The sequence below is a fragment of the Camelus ferus genome, chromosome 17 (genome assembly GCF_009834535.1).
Source record: "Camelus ferus isolate YT-003-E chromosome 17, BCGSAC_Cfer_1.0, whole genome shotgun sequence".
NCBI classification, from domain to species: Eukaryota; Metazoa; Chordata; class Mammalia; order Artiodactyla; family Camelidae; genus Camelus; species Camelus ferus.
In genome coordinates this window covers 30,446,278-30,470,180 of record NC_045712.1, presented here as the reverse complement: position 1 = coordinate 30,470,180, position 23,903 = coordinate 30,446,278, and the positions used below count along the sequence as shown (strand labels likewise).

The window sequence follows — 23,903 nt, the reverse complement described above, 5'->3', positions numbered from 1 at the left end:
GCGGGGGCTTCCCTGTGAGGCAGTCAAATAAGGCGGCCCACAGCCGCCTGGGCGGCCTTGCCGGTCTCCCTGCCGCTGGGTTCCAGCAAAGGCTGACCCCCAGCGTGGGGGGCTCGGCCCCAGCAGGGGTGGCGGGCGCCTCACCTTTTCTTAGAGCCATCCTCACCATCTGTCACGGGCTCACTGCCTCTTTTGTCCTCATTTCGTGTTTATCTTTGAATCAGTTTAGTCTTTAAATGTTAAGTGACCACGTGGAAGCTGTAACGTTAAGGCAAGTGGAAAGCGATGTCCATCCCGTAAACAGAATAGCAACGCTCACACAGAGAACCAGGCGGTGGCAGATTCTAGCTGCTGCGGGCTGACCATGAGCCACGGTTTGCTTTGGGTAAAAGGGAGATTAGGGCATTTTGAAGAGGTTTTAAGTAGATTATGTCCCCAGTTGAGACTTGCTCATTGTTCAGCCGGAGAGATTGAAAGAGAACCAAAAAGGTAATGATTTTCGTACAATACACCGAACGCCAGATCTGTGTTACTGCAGACCTCTCCCACTTTGGGAAGCACAGCTCTAGGCAGAGGGGAGCTGCTGGAGGTGTCCCCGAGCAGTGACCGGCGGGTGCCACCACATCGCCCGCTCCCCCTGGGGCTGCTCTCTGGGAGGACAGTGTATGCTTGCGGGAGCAGCGTCCACCAGTGCACATCCGGGGCGCTGCCTCCATCCTGGGGAGGGGTCTCCCAGGCACTGGTGGCTCCTCACCCGCGGGCTGTGTTGCCTGGGCACATGTCTCCATCCTCCGGAGACTGAGGCTCATTGCCTATCACGCAAAGCTGGTGACGTGCCTGGGGAGCGCCTGGGGGTCCTGGGCCAGGACCACGGAAGAGCTCGGTGTGCCCCTGGTGTAGGGTGGGGGTGGGAAGTGCCCCTGCACCGGCTGACTTGAAGGGTTGGGCACACGGTACAGCCTGCATGCCTCGGTTTTCTCATCTCTGCCCGGGGCTGTGGCACTCACATCAAAGGAGTCACCTAGCCCAGTGCCACTGGACGTGGCGGAGGTCGCAGAGCCCTCCTGGGGAAGGAGGCGTTGCCCGCCGGAGCGGCCTGTGGGGCGCCAGCTGAGGTGGGACTGGGGCAGCTCCTCGTGGGTGGACACGGCGATTTAAGGGGGAGCCGTCACACGGACGCTCGGTCTCAGAGCTTCATCCTTGCTGTCGTGTGTATTAGAAAACCCAAATAACTAGTGCGTGAAACCTGTCATTTTTATGGAAGTTTTTGCTTTCCTTTGACCTTTTTCCCCCCAGTACAACAGCAGTTGTCAATTTAAAGAAAAATAGTGAGTAAATAATAAGCCAGGCCAGACTCTTTGTATCAAAATCATGAAGGACGTCACCCCTCTTGCCAAACAAAGGGGCAGGTGACACTTCTCAGATTAAAGGAAGCTGAAGAGACCAGATCTAAAAAAACCAGCAAGCAAAACTCAGTTCTGAAAGCCATCATGGGGGGCAGACGGGGCCTTGAATATCGGTGTAGGTGAGGTAGTGCTGTGGCATCAGTGTGAGGTGTCCCAGCCGGAGAGCGTCCCAGTTCCCAGCAGGCAGGTGTCAGTGGCGGGATGTTACTGTGTCTGCAGACTACTTGAAAATGGTTAGGGACCGTTTGTACGTATTGTGTAAGTTATGTATGTTGTTATGTGTTGGGTTTTCTTGTATATAATTACACATACAGTGCGTGTGATACGTATTTATGTAACGTTTCTGTGTGTGAGCGACGCTGAGAGAGAACACAGACACAGCAAACTGTTCACAGCTGGCGTCACAACCCGGAGAGATGTGTACCGGGTTCATTGCTCTGTCCTTTCAGGTTTCCTATCGGTTTGAAATTTTCCAAAATATGAAGTTGGGAAATGAAAGGCCTAGAAGCAGGGACAGTGTCCCACGTGAGGACCCCTCCAGTGTTGGCGTTACAGAGCCCAGCCCTCGCCGGGCCTCCCTCTCCCCCTTTCAGCTTCTTGCTAATGGGAACTCAGGGCCTTTGCACTCACTGTTCCTGGGCTCCAACCGCCCTGCCTCTGTTCTGTCATTTTGGTGTCACCTGCCACCCCAACCCTGCCTCCCAAAGTCACCAGTCCCCAAGTCACTGTCACAACATCAGAACTGTTTCTTCTGGGCCCTTGTCACCATCTGAAGTGACCTCTGTGACTAAGCACATGGTGCTGTTCCTATCTCCTCTCACTAGAGCACGAGCTCCCTGGACAGAGTCCTTAAAGGGGGAAGACGGGACTGGGGAGCACGCGGTGGGCTGAGCAGCCTTTGTGGCGGTGGCGCCGGAGTGCCTGATGTTTGAGAGCCCCTGTGCGGTGGGACGTGCCTTCAAGTCCTTTTGTAATCCTTGCTGACTTTCCATTTCTGGAACATCTTTTATGTTATGTTGTGATTTGATAAGAAAAAAATTTTGACCTAAGAAAACTCATTCAGTGACACCTCGTTAATATAATGTAAATTGGTTAGAAAAGATGATCTGAGATTTTAAAAACTCAGTTTTCTCAGTTATATTAAATGAGATGGCTAAATGAAATTTTTTCTCCATCAGTGAGGCAGAATTCCTTCAGTAACTATTTGTAGCCACCATTTAAGACACTTATCCAACAGAAAAGGACCTAGTGCAGACCCAGAGGCCACTGGGTGTCACCAGAATATTGGTGATATAATGTAGGGCTGTCGAGTTCCCTGAGGGAGGCTGGGAGCGGGAGTGTCCCGTCACCTGAAAGCTACCATTTTGAAGACAGTGGGGGGAGCAGCCAGTGGCTGGGATCTGTGCTCCTCCTCCTCGTGGTCATGAGGGGCCCCTGGGCCATCTGGGCAGGCAGCAGCCCCGAATTCCACGGTGGAGGAGAGCTCGGCTGGAGGTGGGCACGGGGGGCTGAGGCGGCTGGTGGAGGAGGGTCAGCAGGTGCGGGGGTTGGTTGCTGAAGTCACAGTGATGCTCAGAGAACACCAGCATCCCGTCTGAAGTGTCGCCTCCTCGCCGTCTGCCTCCTGCCGTGTGAGTGCTGCCTGGACTCTTGGCCGTGTTATGGCTTTCCACATCCCTAGTTGGCTCCTGGACTTGTGTCCACTTCCAAGGTGACTGTAAGCCCTTGAAGTGAGGGTGGGGCTCGCACTTTGTATCCCTGCCTGCGTTTGGACAGGACAGCACACACTGGGACGGGGGAGGGACGTGGGCTTTGGATTCAGAGGACCCGAACCTGGATCCCGGCTCCATGACCTATAGTCTGTGTGACTTTGAATCTGACGATGATTCTGTGACCGTGGCGGCCGAAGTCAGTCATTCCTCAAGTCTTGTCTGTGCAGTAAGGGGAAAGGTAGTGTGTGCTGCGCTGTGCCGACGGTGGAGTGAGATCACGTGTGTGAACAGTTTGGCGGCGTGGAGAGTGCCGTGAAGGCGCTGCAGTCAGGGGCCTCGAGCTGAGAACAGGTAAGGCCTGGGCTCGTGTACTGTGTCAGTGCACAATCTGTGCCAAGGGCAGGAACTCAGCCAAACTGCTTCTTTGTGGGCTGGCTTTAAGCGCAGCCGGATCCAGGGCCTCCGTCTCCCGGGCCCACGTCCCTCACATCTGCATCTCGGGCTGCGGACCTCCACGAGACTGCAGCGCGGCCCGGGGCTCCTCGATTCAGCTTGCTTTCTGCCGAGTCAGCGCCCCTCGCAGAAGGAGAGACCTTTCCCTGGGGTCCCAGCAGAAGACATGGAGAAACTGAGTGGCCGGGCCTGGGCCCCGTGCTCAGGCCTGGCACTGGGGCTGGGCCTCCTGCTGCTTCAGCAGAGGGCCTGAGCTGGGGAGGACGTGACCCAGAGGAGAAGAGGCTGTGTGACCAGTCGGCTGAGGGGCTGCTGGGTCTCCCGTGGGTCGCCAAACCCCTCAAAGAAAGAGCTGCTCCTAGGCCCCCCTCGGCCTAGCAGACCTACCAGTTTTCATTACAAACCAAGCATTTGGCCATTTTTCTTGCTCTGGAAATTGTTGATAAAAACTGTCCTATTTAGTTGAAACATTGCAGAAGTTGTACAGGAAAAGTAAGCAGATCTGAGGACCGGGCCAGTTGTGGCCTGGAGGGACATCAAAGCAGTCCCGTCACCAAGCCCCGCTCTGCGGCGGGGCTTCCTGGCCACTAGCAGGTCTGCAGGCCCGGAGCCAGGCACCAGCTCAGAACGGCTCTGGTGACGGGACTGCTTTGGGAGAGGCCGGTCTGTGCCCAGGCCCTCGCCCTCGACTAGCCCACTCGGCCTGTCCCTGGCTCTGCAGCTGCCTCTGCCCGGGACCCACCTCACACCCTTGTCCTCAGCATCCGGCTCACCCGTCCTGTCTCCCAGTGAATCGCTCACAAGACCCTCCGGGGCCCAGGGAGCCCAGCCCGAGAAACCACAGGTCACGCCCAGTTTCAGGCTGGGCCACTCCAGAACAGGGCCCAGTGTGGTCCCTGTGGTTTAGGGCAGTGGGACTGCAGGAGTGGGGACTAAGGTTGGAATCCTTTGATGGGAGAGGCGGACGGGGCGGTCCTTGCCCCACTGGCTTTGGCAGTGGCCCTGAAAACTGCTTTCAGATCCCTGACATAGCAGTGGGAGACCCCTGCCTGGTCCTGATGGATTCTTACTACATAAAAAATAGCCCAAGCATTACCACGCTGACTTCTTAGTAGGTGACAATTTTTATCGTAAAGTGTTTATATTTACTATGAAGTGAATTTTCTTATCCCAATTTTGGGAAGCAGCACAGGAAGAAGAAAATGAAAGTCGCCCGTGACCCCCGGCACGAGTGTTGTGAGATAGCAGCTGACGTGCTGCAGCCGTTCTCAGGGCTTTTTGTGGCCGCTCACCGCATTCGAATTCTCGCAGCAATGCCCTGCGGTATGATGGGGACGCTGTTACCCCACCCCAGTTCTGGAACAGTAGCCAGGTCTGGGGTGGGGTGTGTGACAAGGACACCTACCTGCAGGGTGCTGATGTAAGGCCTGGTTAAGTGTCCCCCACAAGGTGACCGAGTGCTAGCCAGGTGCTAGTGTAGGCACCGCCACAGGTGCGGGGGGAGTGGTGTCCGGTCCACCCGTCGATGGCCACCCGTGACACAGCCAGTGATGGGGTCTTGCCTGCCTGTCCAGCCGAACAGCCTCAGGGTCTCTCGTGAGGCCATTGTGCCCGCACCTGGTGCCTGCATCACCGGCTCTGTTCTCCCGCCCCAGACCTGCCCGGATGTGTTGAATTACACGAATACACGAGAGTCTGGGAGCGGCTGGCTCAGCGCCAGCTCCCCATCCCCCCCGTGCACACAACTGGTCTCAGCTATGGAACCCCTGACGTGATCACTGTCCTGGGGACAGGCTCGGGGGGACCTCAGAGTCTCGGGAGAAGGTGCTGTGAGTGGTCAGCTACGGCCCGCTTGTTGGGCGCCTTCTGTGTGTCAGGCTCTGCGCGGCGCTCCGAGAGCTCCACCGCTGAGGGACTGGGGCTGCGCGGGTGGAGCTGCAGGGCTTTGCTCCGGCCACACAGCAGGCCAGTGGGGGGAGACCTGGTGTGGGAATCCAGATCCAAGCAAGGGGGCAGAGACCAGGTCATGACCACGGCACACACATGTTTCTTTTAACCCAAGTCCCTTTTTAAGGGGACTTTTGGAAATAGCATCAAGGCCACAGGTGCTTCCATGAGGGGTTTTACTTTGCGTGACTCGAGGAACTGAAATGCAGGAGGGGAAAACGAGAGAAAAAAGACCAACCACTGCTGCCTCCCTTGTGGACCTCTCTGCCGTCTCTGGCCCCGACCCAGATGGGTTCTTCTCTTTAAGAACCGCTCCGGAAACAGCTGGTGACAGACTCCGCGTACTTTCAGACTTTCTGTTTTCGTTGTTGCCAGAAAAATAATCAGCTCTCTGTCTCAAGTGCTTGATAAAGTGGCCCAGACGCCAGCTGTACCTTAAAAACAGCTTCTGGCTTAGTCGCTTTTAGCAAACAGATGGGGTGGCCTTCTGGGCCAAGCACAGCGCCCTGTCTGGGGACGGCTGCTCCCGTCCTCATCCGTGTCACATTCCGTCTTTCCGTGTGCTCCTTCAGTCCTGTGGGTGTGTTTCCAGAGGCTTGGGCTTGGGGTTGAGGAGAGCGATTCCGGGCTGGACGTTCATGGCTCTGGTGGCGCCCAGCCCTCCTGGAGCGGAGTCTGGTCGGGAAGCTCGGTGTGGAAGGAGGAGCAGCGCCTCTCCCCCTCTGGAGGCAACATCTTAACTCTTTAGCTGATTGTTTTCACTTAAGTTCATTATGCACTTTTTGTTTCTCTCTGTTTTAGAAATTCCCTGTGGCCTTCCTCCTAAGGCAGTCAAGCATCCTCCCCTCCCCACCTGCCCTCAGCTGTCGCGGGCAGTCCTCCAGGAACGATCTGCAGCGAGGAGGACCCAGTGCCGGCGCTCACAGCCGACGGGGAGATGGGCTCCTGAAGGCTGGAGCGGGGGTCTCTGTTAGATCCGAGGGAGGGCTGGGCTGGCCCCCGCCCGCCGCAGCTCTGCCGGCCTCTGTGTCCATGCTGGTTCCCTCTCCGCCCTCTCCCGCGGGCACTGCTCCTGCCTTCAGTGACCACTATTCGCGGGGACCAGTGACCTTTAGAAACCATATCACTCCCGCACCTAAACAGCTGCTGCTGGTCTGTCACCAGCGGAGTGAAGTCCAAGCCCCCTGGTGCCCTTTGAGGGTCTACGGGACTCAGCCCCGTCCAGTCGCCTGCCCTTGACGTGTGTGTCCGCCACGCAGACGTGTCCCTCGGGCCTCTGCCCGCTGCGTCCTCTGCTGAGAGCACACCCGCCTCCCTCTCCATGGCCTTCCTGCCTCTCCTGTCAGGGGATCAGCCCCCCGCCCACCGCTCTGTCCTAGCGTCCGCTCCCCACGTGGCTTTCATCTCGGTGTGGAGACGTCTGTCTTGGACTGGGACATGAACTCCGTGAGGACGGACCTCACTTGCCGCAGCGAGCTGCTAAGCCCTCTTAGAGCAGGCTGGGCCCGTGGGGCCCCTGTGACCAGGTGCGCCCCGGGCGCGTCCCTGCTGCTGAGGCCGCCGTGGGGGCTGGCCCGCTGCTCTGGCCCTCGGGGGCGGGGAGCGCAAACCCTTTGTGCACCTCCTGGGCCGGGCGCCCTGCCATAGTGACGGGTTTCTCGCCGCCCCCGTGCGGGGGTGAGGGGCAGGTACGTGAGCACATTTTAGCCCTGTTGTTGTTTAATAAAGAATTCGGTCTTTGTCCTGGGTTCCTGGGACGGAGCTTCTAAAACCCTTGGGATTTCCAGTGGTAGGAGTGTCTTTGCCATTCACGGGGGCCCCTGGCCTCCACCTGAGTTTATGCGAGAGGAAGACCAAGGAGCAGCCATGTGACTGGAGTGCTGGGGCTTTGAGCCAAGACACTGACCTGGTCTCTTGACCTCTGAGGAGGGCAGGGGGGTGGATCGAGGACAGTCTCACGGCCAGTGGTTCAGTCAGTCGTGCCTCAGTAATGAAACCCCAATAAAAACTGGACACTGGGGCCCAGTGGCACTTCCTGGTTGGGAAAGTGACTGACGTGCCAAGAGGGTGACGTGCCCTGGCTCCTCGGGGCTGGTGTGCGTAGTGCCCTCCCAGAGCTTGCCCCGTGTGGCTCTTCCTTTGGCTGGTCCTGATTGTGCCCTTTACAGTGAAAGTATGATCATAAGCGTAGTACTTTCCTGCTTTCTGTGAGTTGCTCTGGTGAAAAATCCAACCTGAGGGGTGTGGTGTGGAGCCCTCGCATTTGCAGCCAGTTGATCAAAAATCCACGTGGCCTGGGGACCCCAGAGCTCGCAGCTGGTGTCTGAAGTGAGGGCAGTCTTCTTAGGGACCTGGCCGTTGATTTGTGCAACTCACTATTTACGATACGTATTACCAACTGCTTTTCAAAGTTTGTGTACAAGATGACACTTTTTATTAACTGACTGTGAGAATGGAAGTCTGACTTCTGGGCATCTTGCTATCCTCATTTATAAAGAGGGAACTTCAATAGCAACAGCACAGGGCCATTGTGCAGTCGCTTACAGAGCTTAGACCAGAGCCTGGCCCACTGAAAGCAGCCAGAAGTGCCAGTGCCGTGTGCACGTGTGTGCTCGTGTGCTCGTGTGCGTGTTGTGGAGAAATCAGAAAATAACAACTGAAATGAGAAAGAAATGGTTTCAAGAGCTACCGCCCAACCAAAGACATCAAAACAGGGTTATATTTTGTATTTTGAAAGCCTCATTCTTTTAATAGGTTAGTGTATCCCTTTTACGCTTATTATTATTACTATGTCGTCGTGTTCTGTTTTTTAAAAACATCTTCTCTGCTCCTTTTCTCTATTCGTTATTTCCGTCGTTTTCTATGTGAGCTTCCTTCCCTCACCCGTTTAGCTTGCATACATCTACCGCTTATTTTGCTTTGGAGCTAGTATTGGTTCAGCCAGTAGTCACTTTTAAATCTCTAATAAACATACCGAGTTTGGGTTTCTCAAGCTACTGCCTTGAGGAGTGAAGCCGCGCCGAGACGCCCTCCTGTCCTGTCTTTGATTGTTCTGTCTCACAGTCTTTTTGTGGGCAGTTTTAGTGAAGTCATTAGTGGTAACCGTCTCTTCTTTCAAGAATTATAAGAAATGCAGTTGATGTGAATAGGCAGGTATTTTTAATGAAACAATAAACATCCATTTCTTCATACTTGGTCCAGTGGTCTCCCCGCGTCCCGGCCTCCTCACCCAACGTCCCGGCCTGAAGTCGTCTCTTTGTCACTAGAGCCTGTCTCCAAGGAGATTTGTGTTTGTTTATTGGTTCGAATGAATTCCAAGATGGAGAGAATGGACTCACATTCCACCATGCTGACTTAACAGGCACTAAGATTTTCCCATGCTTGTTTCAAGGACCTCCCTACCTTTTCTCTGAAATATTTTAAAGTCAGTTCACAAGATCTGAAGTCATTTTACCCCTAAGACTTATGTACATATCTCTAAAAAATAAACATTTCTTGTATCACTCAGTGTCTTTATCACAGCTGACAATATAATAATTCCTTGGGATCATCTGCTATTCCACTCATATTCAGAATTCCTCCAATTTTCTCAAAAAATATTCTTAAAGTATGGGTCTCCCCTCTCCCCAGCCAGGTGCTTGGCTTCAGCGAGGAGGCAGAGGTTCTGAGAGGCGCACTGGCTTCCGGGTCAGATGCTGGCGCTGGACGTGCATCCACGGCTCTCTTTCTGAGTCCCCTACACCTGGGGCTCCGCCTAAAGCTTTTGCTCGCAGGTTTAGGGGCTGAAGCTAGGAGAAGCAGACGTGGAGGTGAGCGGCCTTGGGAAGCCTCGCCCCAGCACAGCACGTTTTCTCTAGAAGATGGAGCAAGTCGCCCGGGGAGACAAGTCCAGGCCGAGCCCCGGTTGGTGTGGTTTCCTCTTTGGTGTTGTGTCTGCTCTTAAGGACCTCCCCCGGGGCAGGGGCTGGGGCAGGGAGATCACGTGGCTGCGGGGGAGCTCTGGAGGCTTGTGGAGGAGCTTGGCTCTGCTGCTCCCCTGCTGTGTGTCTGCAACTGTGAATGGACCTCTGTGAGCGTCTGCCTTTGGAAGATGGAATTACGGTACTTCCCTTGCTGGGCTGCCATGGGGTCACGTGAGTGTGGGCGTGCGTGGCCCCAGCATGGTGCTGGGCAGGGCGGTGGTTTATAAGCGGGAGATGATGTCACTTCTCTCTGCCAACGAGGAGAGCAGGACACTGCACCAGAGCCAGCCCCGTGCCCCCACCACTGAAGACCTCACACTCCCCCTCCGCTGTTGTAGAAGGTGGTCTGGCGGCGATCGCCAGCCCCGCCAGGGCTCCAGAAGGACAGCGCAGAGCACTTGCCCAGGGTCCTGTCGCTCCGTTACCTGGTCTGGCGTGAGGCTCCTGTACAGGGGCCCTGGGCACAGGGGGGCACCTCATTTTCTTACAGTGATCCCCATCATCCCGAGATTCAGTTTGAGAGGCTCGGTGCGTTGATGCAAGAGGTTGGCAGAGTTGGTTCTGAGTCGTGGGTGTGTGGGAAGACAGCCCACTCGGTCGGGGCCGCGGCTCAGGGCCTGCGGATGCTCTGTGCCAGCGAGCGTGCCCAGAATGCACAGGAGCCGTCTGCGGTCCTTTCTGAGCGACCGGAATGAAAACTTACCTCACCTTGAGGGAAACAGGGCCCGGGGAGCCTCACCGAGCCGGACGCCGTCAGTGAGCCCCAGGGAGGAGGACGATGTGAGGACCAGTGGCTGGGTGGGCCTCACACGCTGTGTCCCTCACAGGGCCCGGCGTCTTCTGTTCCCTGGGTGGGCCACACGTGCTGCACTCTGGAAGAGATTGGGAACAGCTGTCCCAACTTGTTGCCGTTGAGGCAGATCTGGCCCGCGGGCCAGCAGTTGGCGCCTCTGGCCATTCTGTCCTCTTTCTCAAAGCCCGAGGTGCTTGGCCCTCGCTGAGGGCCCCGAGGAACTGCGTGCTCAGTGTCCTCTGTGAGGCGCGGGCAGGGGCAGCCAGGCTTCCTGCTGTGTGTGTCCTCCCGGAATGCCCCCCCCCCCGATTGCTAAGTTCTCCTCTGCACTTGCTCAGCAGGAACTCCTCTTCCTTTGACGCACATCGCTGTGCGGACACGTCGGTCTGTGTGTGGCTGCCCCCCAGCCCACCCCACTCCCGCCCCGACTGTGAGCTCCTTGAGCGCAGGGATGGGCCCAGGGGTGGCAGGCAGTGGTCAGAGTGGGACGGAACCAACCTTTTGCTGCACGGACCACGGGGGCGTCCTGGGTGGGAGCAGTGGCGGGGGCAGGCTGGGGTGCCGTGCTCAGGGTCTGCACGGCGGGCCCTGCAGCGAGTGTGCTCTGCTGCCCGCTCTGAACCACGACCTGCCGGCCTCCTCGGTCCCCTCTGCCTCTGTCCAGAAAAATGTCTAATTGTGCCTTGAACTCATTTACATTTCTGGCTTCAATGGCCTCACTTGGCAGCTGAGGCCGTATGCTAATTCCACCCTTTCATGAAGGAATTCTGCTGATTTTATTTACTTTTTATGGTAGATTTCCCCCCTTTTCTTCTTTTTTCTTCCTGCTGCCCCAATAAACAGTTTCCTGAGGCCAGTCTCTCGGGCTGTGTGACCCCGCACGCTCGGACCGTCTCTGCCCAGCGCCCGGCGGGCCTCCCCCTTCCGGCACCGTCAGCCTGGGCCAGGCAGGAAGGCCTGCCTTGGCTTCCCTGCCTCTGAGGAGAGGCTCTCTGTGGCTCAGGACCCTTTTCTATAAGGGCCTGTTGTGTCTGAGGCCACGGCAACAACCACCGTTGCTCAGAACCACCAGAGTGTGGTTTTTCCGTCTCGGCCCCTGGGGAGTGGTGGGCTCACTTCCGTGCTGGGGGAGGGGCATCAAGATCCGTGACCTTGGCCGAGTTTCTTCACATCTGAGTCTTAGCTTGTTTGTCTGTAAAGGGGACTCGCAAGGGCCCCTCCTCCCCCTCACTGGGGGTCTGCCTGGGGTCTTCCCCCAGAGGGTGAGGCCCTTGGAGCCCTCTCTGTGGGTCCTGCCCCCCCATCCTCACGGCAAGTAGTCCTGTCCTTGACACGGTCACCTCCCCTGCTCAGCTCTTCTTCCTCCCTGTCTGTTTCTGTACAAGCACACGTCCCTTTTTGGAGTGTGCGAGGACACCCCCACTGCAGAACAGCCTCCATTAATTGCTAGTGGAGGGGCCTGCCCCCAGCGCTATGTGCTCACCTGAGCTCTGGCTGAGCACCTGCTCTGTGTTACTGCATGTGGGGGCGCCTTAGGGGTCCATGTTCCAGTGGGGGAGGCTGCAGGGGCCCAGTGCGTCACAGAGCAGGGCTGTCCCAGCAGTGTGGGGACTGTGGGGACCATGGGAGGGCCGCCTCGTCCAGACTAGGGAGAGCCTGGAAAGTACCTGGGAGGTGACATCCGACTGCAGGCTGAAGTGCGAGGTGCCAGGAGGAGGGGTGATGGGAGGAGCGCTTGGGTCCTGGAAGGCGAGAGCATGGCTGACCCCACGGGGCTGACCACGGGGCCGCGGGCGCCTGTGGACGGGGCAGTGGGGAGGCGGGAGAGGCGGAGTAGGGGAGCCAGGCCCAGCCCACTGGCCTTCTGTCTGCTCCTCGGTGGGGCTCCAAGTGACCCATGCTCTTCCCCATGGGATAACATGGTGCTTTAAGAAACCAGGGCTCTGGGCTGAGTGCCTGCCTCTGACTGGCTCTTCGTCTTGGGAAAGTGGTGGAACCTCTGTCTGCCTCGATGTGTTTGCCTGCAGAATGGGGGTGTGGGTAACAGCGGCTGCGTCCTGGGGCTGAGCTGAACGAGCTCATGAGCACAAAGGGTTAGAACAGTGCCCAGCTCGGGAGGAGCGCCCGTGTTTACTGTGAGGGCAGGCTCATCTCTCGGGGAGGGGCTCGGTGGGGATCACCTCTCCCTAGAGGAAATTCCAGCCTGGTGCCTCTCTCTTCCAGGAAAATCATTGTCTTAGGTTATTCTCGGACTTTCTACCTCCTGGGAGTACTTTGAGACTCGGTGTGGAAATCTACGCTTGGAACTGCAGGGAGAAGCCCCCAGCGGAGGGCAGTGTGCAGCCTGCTCCCCAGCCTCTCCTCCAGGCAGACAGGGAGCAGGCCCGGCTGTACAGCGGCACGAGGCGAGGGCCTCCGTCCAGAATGTCGGGTGTGGGGCGGCTGGCACCGCCTCCTCATCAGCCAGGAAGAGGCTGAGGCTGGGGAGGGGAGTCTTGGCCCTGGTGGCCGCAGGGGCCGGGTCTGAGCTGAGGGTTGTCTGAGCCCTAGGCGCTGCAGGCTCTGGGGCCTGGTGACGCTGGAGAGCCCACCACCCTCCTCCTCCAGGGTGAACCCCTCCTGGCATCTCCCGTCCTCTCCCCATCAAGGCCCAATGTGGGTCACGGGGGCAGACTGATCCCTCATGCTCTTCTGACTCACAGGTGACCGCCAAAGAGGTGGGCATTTCTTCTGCTTCCTCCAGTCCCTCTTCTCAAGAAAACCCCTCCAGAGACCTCACACTGGGAGCTACAGGCTGCTTTTGGCCAGTGGACATGTTTTGTTTGGGACACGCAGTTTAAACATTTTTTTGGAATCGCTTGTCAACATTTAAAACTTGGCAAATTTCATACAATAGTCCAGATTTTTGGCTTCTCTTGAAAAATCAGAAGATCTGGCAACTCCAGGCCCACATTCCTTCCTAGCCATGTGGACTGGAGCTGAGGAGGAACTGCCCCCTCCAGCCGGGGCCCAGGAGTGCCCACTGCCTCGAGTCTCACGTTCTGTCTTGTGCCAAGCCCGCCGCTTGGCTGAGGGTCCAGCAGGCCCTGCGGGCTTTCACATTTGGGGACACTGCTCCTCGCAGTCTCCACTCAGGACAGGCCTGCGTCCAGCGCTGGAGCTGGTGAGAACAGCAGCAGGGCGGCCCTCCTGGGCCAGGCCTGGGCTGTGCCGTCTGCCTGCATGGTCTGGAGGCCACAGTGATCCCCGTTTTGCAGACAGGGACACTGAGGCTCAGCAACCACGGCTCCTGAGCACGCAGGAGCAGGAGCTGAGGTGGGAGCCGGTGCACCTCCTGCGAAGCTGCGGGTGCGTCCCCTCGCTCCTCTCCGTGGGAGGGAAGGCATGTGTGCCGCAAACCCTTTCCTTCAGAGCTGCTCTTGGGATCACAGGGTGCTGTCCTCCAGAGAAGTCCTCTTTGGTGCCACTTCAAGGAGGAGGCCCGATGGAACAAAGATGGGCCTCATGGGGCAGACCCGGGCCGGCTCAGGCTCCACTGCCGCCTCGATCCAGCGGCTGCAGCCATGGTGCCTCCTGGACAGACCTCCCCTCCCCTGCCCTCTCCTCTGCCCGAGTGAGCGCTTACTGCATCCTGAGCACTGTCCAATGCTTGTCCGAGCCCAGGTTTCTCGTGCAGAGGTGAATTGTCACCGGCATCTTGGCCAGCCAGGTTCAGACCCTCAACCATTGCACCCGCTCTTCAGAACCATGAGGCCCCCCTGCTCGTTCTCACAATGGAACTCACATCGACAGGGCCTAGATTCACAGTTTTAGTGAAAAACACTGACTTAAAAGTAGCATCTCCCCCAAGGCACCTTGGAAAAGCCTTGGGAGGACCTGGACTGTGTGGGTCCCCATCTGCTGTGGGTCTGGGGACATCTTGGTCCAGGCACCGCACGAGGCGCATCACACAACTTTCTAAATGGTCAGTAGTGGCCCTGTCTCCCTTTTATAGATGAAGGAAAGACATGCAGCCTGTGGCTCAGACTTGTGTGCTCCACCGTGGGGCCTAACCGGGACCTCTGCCCCGAATCCGAGCGGACCTCGCGTGTCCAGGGGCCGCATGACAAAGATTCAGGAGCTCTCTGTCCTGGGAAGCCCTGCTATTCCTGGTTGGTCGGCCAGTCCAAACGTTTCCTGAGTCCTGCTGGGGAGAGCGCCCTGGTTCCCTTCTGAGGTTCTTGTGCCCATGGCCGCCCCACGGGGCAGAGCCCGGCCTGGGGGCGGTTGTCTGGGTCCCAGCCGGCACTGCTGGGGAAGTTTGCTGCGTGATTTACGTTCCCACGGCCACCTCTCAGTGCTTTGTTCAGAAGGAGCTGTTGCATCCATATTTGGTGATTTGTCTCTCTCTCCCCCCGCCCCTGCAAGGTGTCTGCCAAAACCCTGTGTAATTCCTGTCCTCTCCCAAGCTGCTACAGTACATGAGGGCGGGGGATAATTTAGTTATTTTTGAAAAAAGATTCTTAGCAAAAGTAAAAAAAGGAGGGGGGGGTTCATACTCACTGCATGAAATAGACAATATTTCCTGAAACAGGAGATACGAACCTCAAAGAATTTAAAATAAAACATTCATTTTATTATTTTTTTAAAGAAGGAAAACGGGAAAAAAAAGTAGAATAGTCAGTCTTTTTATCCTAAGTACAGATGAAATTGATTAAACCTTAAAGACTGGCCTCCGCACACCCGGTTTATTAATTGAAGAATTTCCTCTTACCCAGAATGGGAAGTTCACATTAAACTGAGCTGGCCCCTGAGTGGCAGTGACACTTGAGAGCTGAACGTTTTCCACAATCCTATTTTCTCTTCAGTGCGAGAGGAAATCCTAAAATGGTTAAGGGGGGGAGGGGGCTGAGGGGCAGAGAGCAGAAACCGTGCATTTTAAGGAAGCCTTCTTTCATTTCCTTGTAAAGCATGAAATCAAATTATAGCTCATGGCCCACAATTATTTTATTTCTACATTTCAAATTCCATTTTCTGCTCCTTTTCACCGCTCTTGAACAGGAGTTGCAGTGTTGTGCAAAGTCAGCTAAAAAGATTACCCCAGATGGACTACGACACAGTAACTTACAGGAGTGGGCGCGAACCCCCGGTTCCGGGAAGGAGCTGGTGGCTGCCCCTCCGGCCATCTGCCCCGAGGCAGTGTGGACACCTCCCCACCTCCAGTGATGCCCACCCGCCTGTGCTGCTGTCCAGCAGGCGCCATGCGCGGTGTTTACTCCACGGCCTCCGAGTGCGGGCGGGAGAGATGGGGCGAGGGGGGAGATGGGGTGAGGCGGTGCCTGGCGCCCGCCAGTTAGCACTCCCGCCTGGCAGGGCCGGAGGTCGTGCTTTCCCGGTCCTCTCCAGTCCCCCAGTTTGGTCGACGAGAGAGCCTTGATTTAGGGCCAGTGTGTCCTTTTCTGGCTTTTGCTGATTCTTCTTAACAGAGCAGGCCAGGCCCAGAGCTTCACCTCTAGTCAGCATTTGATAAAGTTGCACGGCCTTGTTTTCCTTTGTTGGTTTATTTATCTTTTCTGTTAACTTATACAAATTTAATGCATTTATTGTCATGTAAAGTTCTTTTTAACATAAATGCATTTGAGTTTAGAAAGGGACTGGATTTAAACACACGTTAAGCCAATAGTAGTAGTGGCAGAAGTCATACCCCCCATGGATGGGGGCCCCAGGTAACTCCGCCTCCCTCCCTGAAGCAGGACGCAGCTGCTCTCAAGACCTCCAGCCAAGGGCTCTTTAATCGCGTCTCCAGGTCTCCAGCCCCTACTTTGTGAGCCTGCCGCTCAGGAAGTTCTCTTAAAGATCCACCTGAGGTCCCTCTTGCTTCCGTTGAGACCACGTCCCCTGCATTTCCATCGCGTGGGGACATCTGGTCTCACTGCCGCACTGGGGCAGCTCCCTGACCCCTCTTGCCCTGGCTGCAGGGAGCACAGGCCGCGGGCCCTGCGGACGGCACAGTCCTTGCCGACGCCCTGCTCTGGGCTCTAATTCGGACTCACACTTGCTGGCCGTGTGACTGAGGGAGAGCCTCTCCACGTGTGTCCGGGTCTGGGCTCTCCGTCTGTGAGGCGCGCAGGCCTCCTCCCTGGGCCGCTGTGAAGTCTGCGTTTGTGCCTTTGATGTCTGTCGTCAGAATGACCTTGGAAGAGGTTTTACCAGCGTGTCCCACCGGGGCAGGGCTGTCTGTCCCCCACTGCCCTGCGGCAGTGGTGAGGTCAGCTGTCCTGCGGGAGGCCCTGGCCTCTGTGGCGCTTGCCCTGGGCTGCCCGCCCCTCTCCCGGGTCCCTAGCCTGATTCCCTCCTCTCACCAGGGCCCTGGAGTCCATGTGGGGCGGGCCTGGCCGCGCGGGCCTCGCTCCTCCGGCTCCTTCTGTTGTGGTCAGCGTTGCTATGTCAGCCCACTGGGTGAAGACCAGAGTCTCAGTGTAGCTTCCCTTCGCTTTTTCTTGTGCTGGTGAGGAGGGCATCTTGTTATAAATCTGAGCTGCTTGTGTGTCTTTTCTTTGCCCTGCTTCCGGTCTGACCGCCCTGCCCGGCCGCCTGCCCGGCCGGCTCCTCCTTGGGGTAACTGCCAGCCCCTCCAGTCCTGGCTCAGGTCCCTCCTCGCACGGAGGCCCATCCTAACAGCCTGGCTAGGATGGCAGCCCGCCTGCCCCCGGCACAGTCCCAGGCTGCCTGTCCTGCTGTTTCCCCAGGACGCTAGCGTCCTCTGCCCTCCCAGGAATCCGCGCAGTGGGCCCTGCTTGCTGGGGGCCTGGCCCCTGGGAGGGTGGGATCCCCTCTCCCTGCGGCTCAAGGGGAGGTGCTGCTGATACTTCCCCTTTTCATGGGACTGTCACTTTGCTGCCGACTTGAAGGACCTTTTTAAACGTTAAGGAGCCAAGAGGAGGTGCTCCGGGAGGTGCTCGGGCGTGTGCCTGGGCACTGGTGATGCAGTTCATGCTGTTGCTACTGTTCCCCTGTTTGATGGGATTGTTGTTCTTTGTTATCAATTTAAAGAGACAATTTTAGCGTTCAGGAGGATGTCCTTTGGGTGGCACGTTTTGAGCTTCTCTTCCCAGTCACCTTTGGCTCTTACCACATTTTTTTTCCATGCAGAAATGCTTGATTTTTATGTTGAAATGGCCAGTCTTCCCTTTTTTCCCTTTTATTTGTCTCTGGGTTTTGTATCTTACCAAGGTGTTTTTCACCTTTAAGGTTAAAAAATTTTTTTCATATGTTTTCTTGCAGTACTTTTATGGTTTTAGTGTTTATATTTGAAACGTTGATCCATTTGGAAATGATTTTGGTGTGATATGCAAGGTGGAGATCTAAGCTGAGTTTTGTCTGGACGGGTACCCGCTGTCCCTGCGTCACCTTACAGACAGGGACAGTGAGGAAGGACGGCCGCGCACCCAGGACCCCGCGGCCAGCACCCTCTCCTCAGCTCCGCAGGTGTTGTGCTGCATCTCAGCGTCGACTGGCTCTGACTTCTCCTCCTGTTGGTGGGGGTCCAGCACCTCTCTGCCTGCTGCCTGGTCCAGGCTATCTGTTCCCTCATCTCTGACACGGGCTCTCTGTCGTTTCTCCTGTTCCTCCTCTGCTGACGTCACCCAGCTGTCCTCCTGGGCTCTTCCGGTGCTGCTGAGCGGCCCCGTCCCCTCCTGAGGGACGGTGCCCGGGTGTGGGGCTGTCCTGGGGACACTGCAGGTTTGCCTCTGCACCCTGTCTGCTCCCCCACTTCCCGCCCTCAGGGCCTCTCCCACCTGCTCTTGGGGCGCCACAGGGCCTCCAGAGACTCTGGGGTGCAGGACTCTGGCCGAGGGGAAGCTGGCAACAGCAGAAGAAGGGGTTCTGAGTCAGTCCGCCCTGCGTTCTAGCCCTGCCTCTGCTGTTTACTGCTGTGTGAGCAGACCCAACTTCTCCTCATTAAAACAGGAGAATCTCCTTGAGGCAGGCGGTGAGGGCAGGGCTGGCGCATGTCAGGCAGAATTCGCAAGCTCATGTGCCTGTCAGGAGCCGGGCTGGCAGCACAGACGCCAGGGTATGGGGCAGCAGGGAGCCATGCGGAGCCGGGCAATGGTGCGAGCTATTCTCCAGGCACAGCTGCACCTCGGCCACGTCAGACACAGGCCAGTGTTGCCACGTCTGCCAGTTCGTAAAGATTTTTGCGTGACCTGCCTCAGATTGGAAGTGTTGGCAAGTGCATTTGTACCCTTTCTAGAGCTTGCCAGTCTGCAGCCAGCCACGAGCCACCCGCGCCCTGCTCCCGACAGCTTGTGCCTGTCACTTGGGTTTGGCTGCTGTTTGGGGTGTCCTGCCAGTGCAGTGGCATGCTGGCTGTGCTGGGTGCTGGGTCAGTTGTCACCCACGGGACCGGGGGCACCTGAAGCTTGTTCTCCTCTGGCCCATTTGGTGTGGCTCCTCATCCCCCCAGGCTTCGAGGCGAGTGCATCCTGGGACCTCGGTGCCCCAGGGAACATGCCGGTCCTGCCTGCGCAGACTGTCCTGCTCAGGCGGCTCCCAGCTGGTCTGGTGGGGTTTGGCAGGGTGTTTGTGGGGGGCCCCTTTGCCAGCCAGGCTAAGTAGGACAGTAAGGGTTTCCTGACCCTGGGGGGCACAGTGCTCCAGGCTGTTGGCCAATAGGTACCAGTGACCCCTGAGAGGGGCTCACATGTCCTGCTGGACTTGGGGGAGGGGCTGTTAGCGTTTGTGCTGCTGCTGCTGCTCATCCTCTTCCTCCTCCTGCTGTAAAGGGCGGGGCCCGAGGAGAGCGGCCAGGGTGGGGGTGGGGGCTGGGGCCAGGCCTCCCATCCCCGCCCTGGGCTGAGGACTGCCTCTTCCGGGCCTCTGACACCTGCCCTGCAGCTCCCATGCCCGCCCCCACCCTCACCCAGGGACAGGACCCTGCAGCTCCCATGCCCGCCCCCACCCTCACCCAGGGACAGGACCCTGCAGCTCCCGTGCCCGCCCCCACCCTCACCCAGGCACAGGACCCTGCAGCTCCCGTGCCCGCCCCCACCCTCACCCAGGCACAGGACCCTGCAGCTCCCATGCCCACTCCCACCCCCACCCAGAGACAGGACCCTACAGTTACGGACGTGGGCACTGTTGCAGGAAGAAGCCGTGGGCTTGAGTTCACTTTGCTTCCACTGAGTCCTGCTCCTTGTCCTTGATTTGGTCTGTTCACCTCTCTGAGCCTTTGTTTCCTCATCTGTGACACCACAGCTGAGGTGCAGTTAAAATGGGATGAAGGCGCATGGCACAGCGCCGTGCGTGCCCCTGGGAGTCTGTGGGCACAGGAGGAAGCCGTCCCGGCAGCCTCGTCGTGGAGGCTCCTGTGTCGGAGAAGGAGCTCCCCACACCCACTCCCCGAGTCACCGTGGGCGCCCTCGCGGCCGCCCCGGCGTCTCTGCCTCACCCCTGACACAGGACGCTGAGCGCACGGGGGCCCCATGTGTATGGTCGTAACGACAGGAGGATGCGAATCCCCACTGCGGTTTTGTTGGTAACAATGTGTTTATATAGTTCATTGAATATTTAACGTTTGCAGTGAAGAATATTTTTTCTTCATTTTTAAATTTGATCTTTTAAGCCCTTTTTAGGCTTCCCATAGCTTTTGATTAAAAATCAAATTGAGACTAAATGTCTGATTTTGAGGCGACTAAAATGTGTTTACAGTTTTATACTCAGTTTCTCCAGCTGGAAAGTTCTTTCTGAACAATTTTTTTTATCCTCCTTCAGTCCCAGAAGGAAAATTGTGCTCACGGATAACTTACACTTTGTTAAACGCTGACCTTTGTAAGTTTTTCTTTATTTTTATTTTTGAAATGATTAAGATATATAATCTACAGAATTGGAAACTGTAATTTTTAAAAGCACTGCGAACCTTTAACCCTGTTCCAATTACTCTGCAAGCCCTCGAAGGCCCCTGGAGTCGGTACAGCGAGATGAAAAGCCCCGGCAGACTGGGAGACATAGAGGGTCGCTTGTGCGCCGCGAGGCTTTGCCTTGTGCTCCCACCCACTCCGCCCCTCTAGTCTCAGAGGGACTTCCTACCCGGGTCCGTGGGAATCGCGCAGGACACTGTTCGATTCATTCTGTGGAAATACGAGGGATTTTGAAAATGACAGGACAGGCCAGTTATGTCACTTCCTGTTGTCTGATCAAAGTTTGATGAAGAAGAAACGCAGTGACTGAGGGTTACTGCCGGGCCCGGGTGGTGCCTGGTGCCGACCCCAGTTTCCAGCGGGGCCAGTCAAGTCGCTGTGACCTCTGGTCCCCTTAGAAGTCCCCAGTGGCCGTGCCGCAGTGGATCTGCGCTGCAGCCTGGCGGATTGGAGCAGAGCTGCCTGCTTCCAGCCACAGAGGCGGCTCTTGGGGCTGGAGGGAGGCCACAAGTGAAGCTGATGCCCTGGGTCCCATCGGCACCCATCTTTCTGGGGCTGTTAGCCCCGTTTCACCCATCCCCAGGATCCCAGTGGGCATCAGAAGTGAGTGGGCAGATACGTGGAGAATCGAGCCTCCCCCTCCAGTCTCTGGGCCAGGATGGGGCGCTCACATAGTTTTGTGCACCAGTAGGAAACTGAAGCTCAGAGTCGAGAACGGACTCCTGTCCAGTGAGGAGGTGGGGAGCTATCGCCTGTGCATTCAGTCCAGCAAAGGTGGATGAAACTGTGCCCAAGCTGGGGCTTATGCCAGGTGCTGCGAATACATACTGAAAACCCAGGCCAGGAAGGGAGGGAGGGAGGGTCTGGGCGGAGAGGAGCAAGGCAAGGAGGGGTAAGCGTTCACGTGGGCGTGCCTTCGTCCCAGGGTCGAGTGGAGGGTGGGTGAGGATTGTGGGAGAGGAGGTTGGCCAGGCAGGGTCCCTGTTCGGAAGGACAGGCCATGTGGCACGAGGGTGAGAACAGGCACCAGAGTTAGGATCCCTTCTCTGCCACCTGTGTGCTGAGTGACCGGGTGGTCACCTAACCTCACCTGGAAGGTGGGGTCAGTCATAGTGTGGGTTATGTGGGAGGTAGCCTGGATAGTGAGAGTCACTCTTAAAATACCCTTAAGTCACACGTGGAGGAGAGTAGCCTTGGCCATGTGGGCGCAGCTTCGCCCGCCAGGGCTGAGGGCTCAGGCCCGGCGCTGGGACTGTGCTGGGAAGGGGGCTCTCCCATCTCCAGAAGAACAGCCCACAGGCTGGGAACCAGGGCACTTCTCCTCCCACTCCCCTCAGGCGCTGTCCCATCCTGCCCCAAGACCTGCCACACAGCCCTGTGACTGGTGCCAGGTTTGCCTGTGGCAGGGGGACCCGGGGAGAGGTCACATCCTCTTGGGTGGGCTGTGCTTAGGCCCTAACCCTTTAGTGCTGGGGTCAGGCACCTGGTTCCTGGTGGCCTTCGGTGCCGGTTGGCTGTGTGAGCCAGAGAAGTGACCCTGTGACCCCGAGCCTCTCCTTCCTCATCGGGCTCACTAGGCTGTGGGGACTGGTGGCCGAGCAGTGCACACAGTGCATGAGCCACAAAGAGCCCCCTCCCCCGTGCCAGGCCTGGGTCAGGAGGAGAGGTCACTCTCAGAGCAGTCTTCTGTCTCAGCACAGCGGGGCTTAGCTCCGAAAACCACTCCAGGGCGGGCGAAGAGGGGAATGTTTGCGTATTCCCGCAACCCCCAAATAATGCCCACCCCCTTTTTTTGGTAAAACTACTCCAAATCCCATTTAAAAGGACAGTCAGTTTGTTGGCTGACGTTAGTCTTTCGAACGTGGTTTCCCTCCTTCCCTGCTCTGTGTAACTGCCCACCTGCCGTGGTTCTGCTCAGGGGCGGGTGTGCATCCAGGCCCTGCGAGCAGCCTAGTGTGCGTACATAACACACGTAATGTGCACACGTGCACACAGTGCATATACACGCACATACAGTACACGTGTGTACATATACATACATGCACAGTGCACACGTGGTGCTCAGTGTCGAGGTCACTGAGCCTTGGATGTGCCCCCTGCCCTCCACAAAGGACAGAAAGGGCAGAGGGAGTGTGGAGACCAACCGGGCCCAGCACGAGGTGACCAGAGCCGAATCTGGTGCTGCGTGGACACCCGGGCGGCGGGGGAGACGCCCCCTTACCCTTCCAGCCCTCCCCTCCTCTGTCTGGTCAAGACCGCATCTCTGGCCTCTGCAAACACTGAGCTTTCTCCCGCCCAGCTTTCCTAGGCTGGACGGAAGGAGCAGTAGGACTGGGCAGCAGGGAGGCGTGGGGTTTGGGGTCAGCAGCCCAGCCGCGAGCTGGCGGAGCGGCCAGGCTCGTGCGCTGTCTTCTGCGGGCCTCAGTCCCCTCATCTCCAGGTGGGGTCACCCCCATCTCCCGGTGGCTATGAGGGTGCAGTGAAACCCCATAGTCAAAGTGCCCCCCCCCAAAAACTGGTCCCGGGAGGCTGTGGTCTTTGTTCAGCTCTCTTCCTGACGGTTCAGCTGGGCTGGTCTTGCTGGACCTGGGGCGTAGTCAGCTCCCCCTTTCCTCTCTGACCTGGCCCTCTCTTCTCACAGGGGCCCAGATCATTGACCTGATGATGCTGGTCATCGACGTGACCAAGGGGATGCAGACGCAGTCAGCCGAGTGCCTGGTGATCGGGCAGATCGCCTGCCAGAAGCTGGTGGTGGTGCTGAACAAAACAGACCTCCTGGCCGAGGGGAAGAGGCAGGCAGCCATTGAGAAGATGACCAGGAAGATGCAGAAGACCCTGGAGAACACCAAGTAGGTTCACTGATGAGAGCGGTCCGTGTGGATGGGAGGGCTCAGGGCGCGCCGCCCTTCGCTGACCCGGGGTGGAGGGGAGCGGACAGGGTCAGCTTCAAGCGCTGGTGAGCCGGGTCTGGCTGGCTGCAGGGGAGGGGTTCCTGGCTGCGGGGGGACACACAGAGAGGAGTGTGGCTCCGAGTGGAGGCACGGGGGCGGTGGGGGTGGTGACCTGGGAGATCTCGGACAGAAGGCCCGGCAGCCTTGCCGAGCGATTGCTCTGTGGGGACAGGTCCGGGGGGCGGGAAGGTGGCGGTCATGCCGAGGAGGGTGCAGGGACCACAGGACGGAAAGCCGCCTGGTGCTCAGGAGCCCGTGGGCCCAGCTTGTTCTGACGTGGTGGAGAAGCAAGAAGCCGCCTTGCTGGGCAGGCGGTTTCAGCAGACCTTGTGATTTGTCGGGTCCTCACCGCCTCCCGGGCCGGGCCTTCCTTCTGCACTAGAGATGGCCCTAGGGGACGCACTCCCTCCCTGTGCCCTGCAGACCTGGCAGCACCCTGCCTCCACCGCCTCTCCTTCTCTGCCTGTGGAGGGCAAGCAAGTGGAGAGTGGTTTTGTTTCCCTGTCATAAAGATTGATAGGCCTTCCCGTTTATGGTTTTCCCCAGATCTAACACCTGCAGCTCTCCCGCAGAATTCTCAAGTTGGTTAAATTAAAGCTTCAGCCCTGAGAATGGGCCAGATATGTCATAAAAGATTTCCTAGCGCCGCCTTTTGTTAGCAAAATTCATCAATCCGATAAAATCGACACATTTAGATAAGTGTTGCATAAGAATTCAGACTTCGTTATTCCCAGCGGAAGTGGATATGAGACTGTAAAAAGCAAGATAAAAAATTGT

At 57.4% G+C, this 23,903-nt stretch overlaps 1 protein-coding gene and 1 long non-coding RNA gene across 3 annotated transcripts in view; one reads left to right on the top strand and one right to left on the bottom strand.

Moving 5' to 3' along the window:
- The window catches only part of EEFSEC (eukaryotic elongation factor, selenocysteine-tRNA specific), a 146,339-nt gene that overhangs the window by 37,787 nt on the left and 84,649 nt on the right, over positions 1-23,903 (top strand). The window contains exons 1-2 of one of the 2 annotated variants that reach the window (XM_032458784.1): positions 9,501-9,619; positions 22,817-23,024. In XM_032458784.1, the coding sequence (XP_032314675.1) occupies positions 22,837-23,024 (188 nt within the window). In that variant the 5' untranslated portion in view covers positions 9,501-9,619; positions 22,817-22,836. Of the gene's footprint in view, positions 1-9,500; positions 9,620-22,816; positions 23,025-23,903 lie in introns of those variants that run through there. The other variant, XM_032458783.1, reaches the window with a different exon arrangement.
- LOC116657196 lies at positions 8,967-12,050 on the bottom strand. Its single transcript, XR_004312222.1, has 3 exons — positions 11,941-12,050; positions 10,772-10,929; positions 8,967-10,352 (listed from the first exon to the last, which is right to left on the bottom strand). It is a non-coding gene; the product is annotated as an uncharacterized LOC116657196 (long non-coding RNA).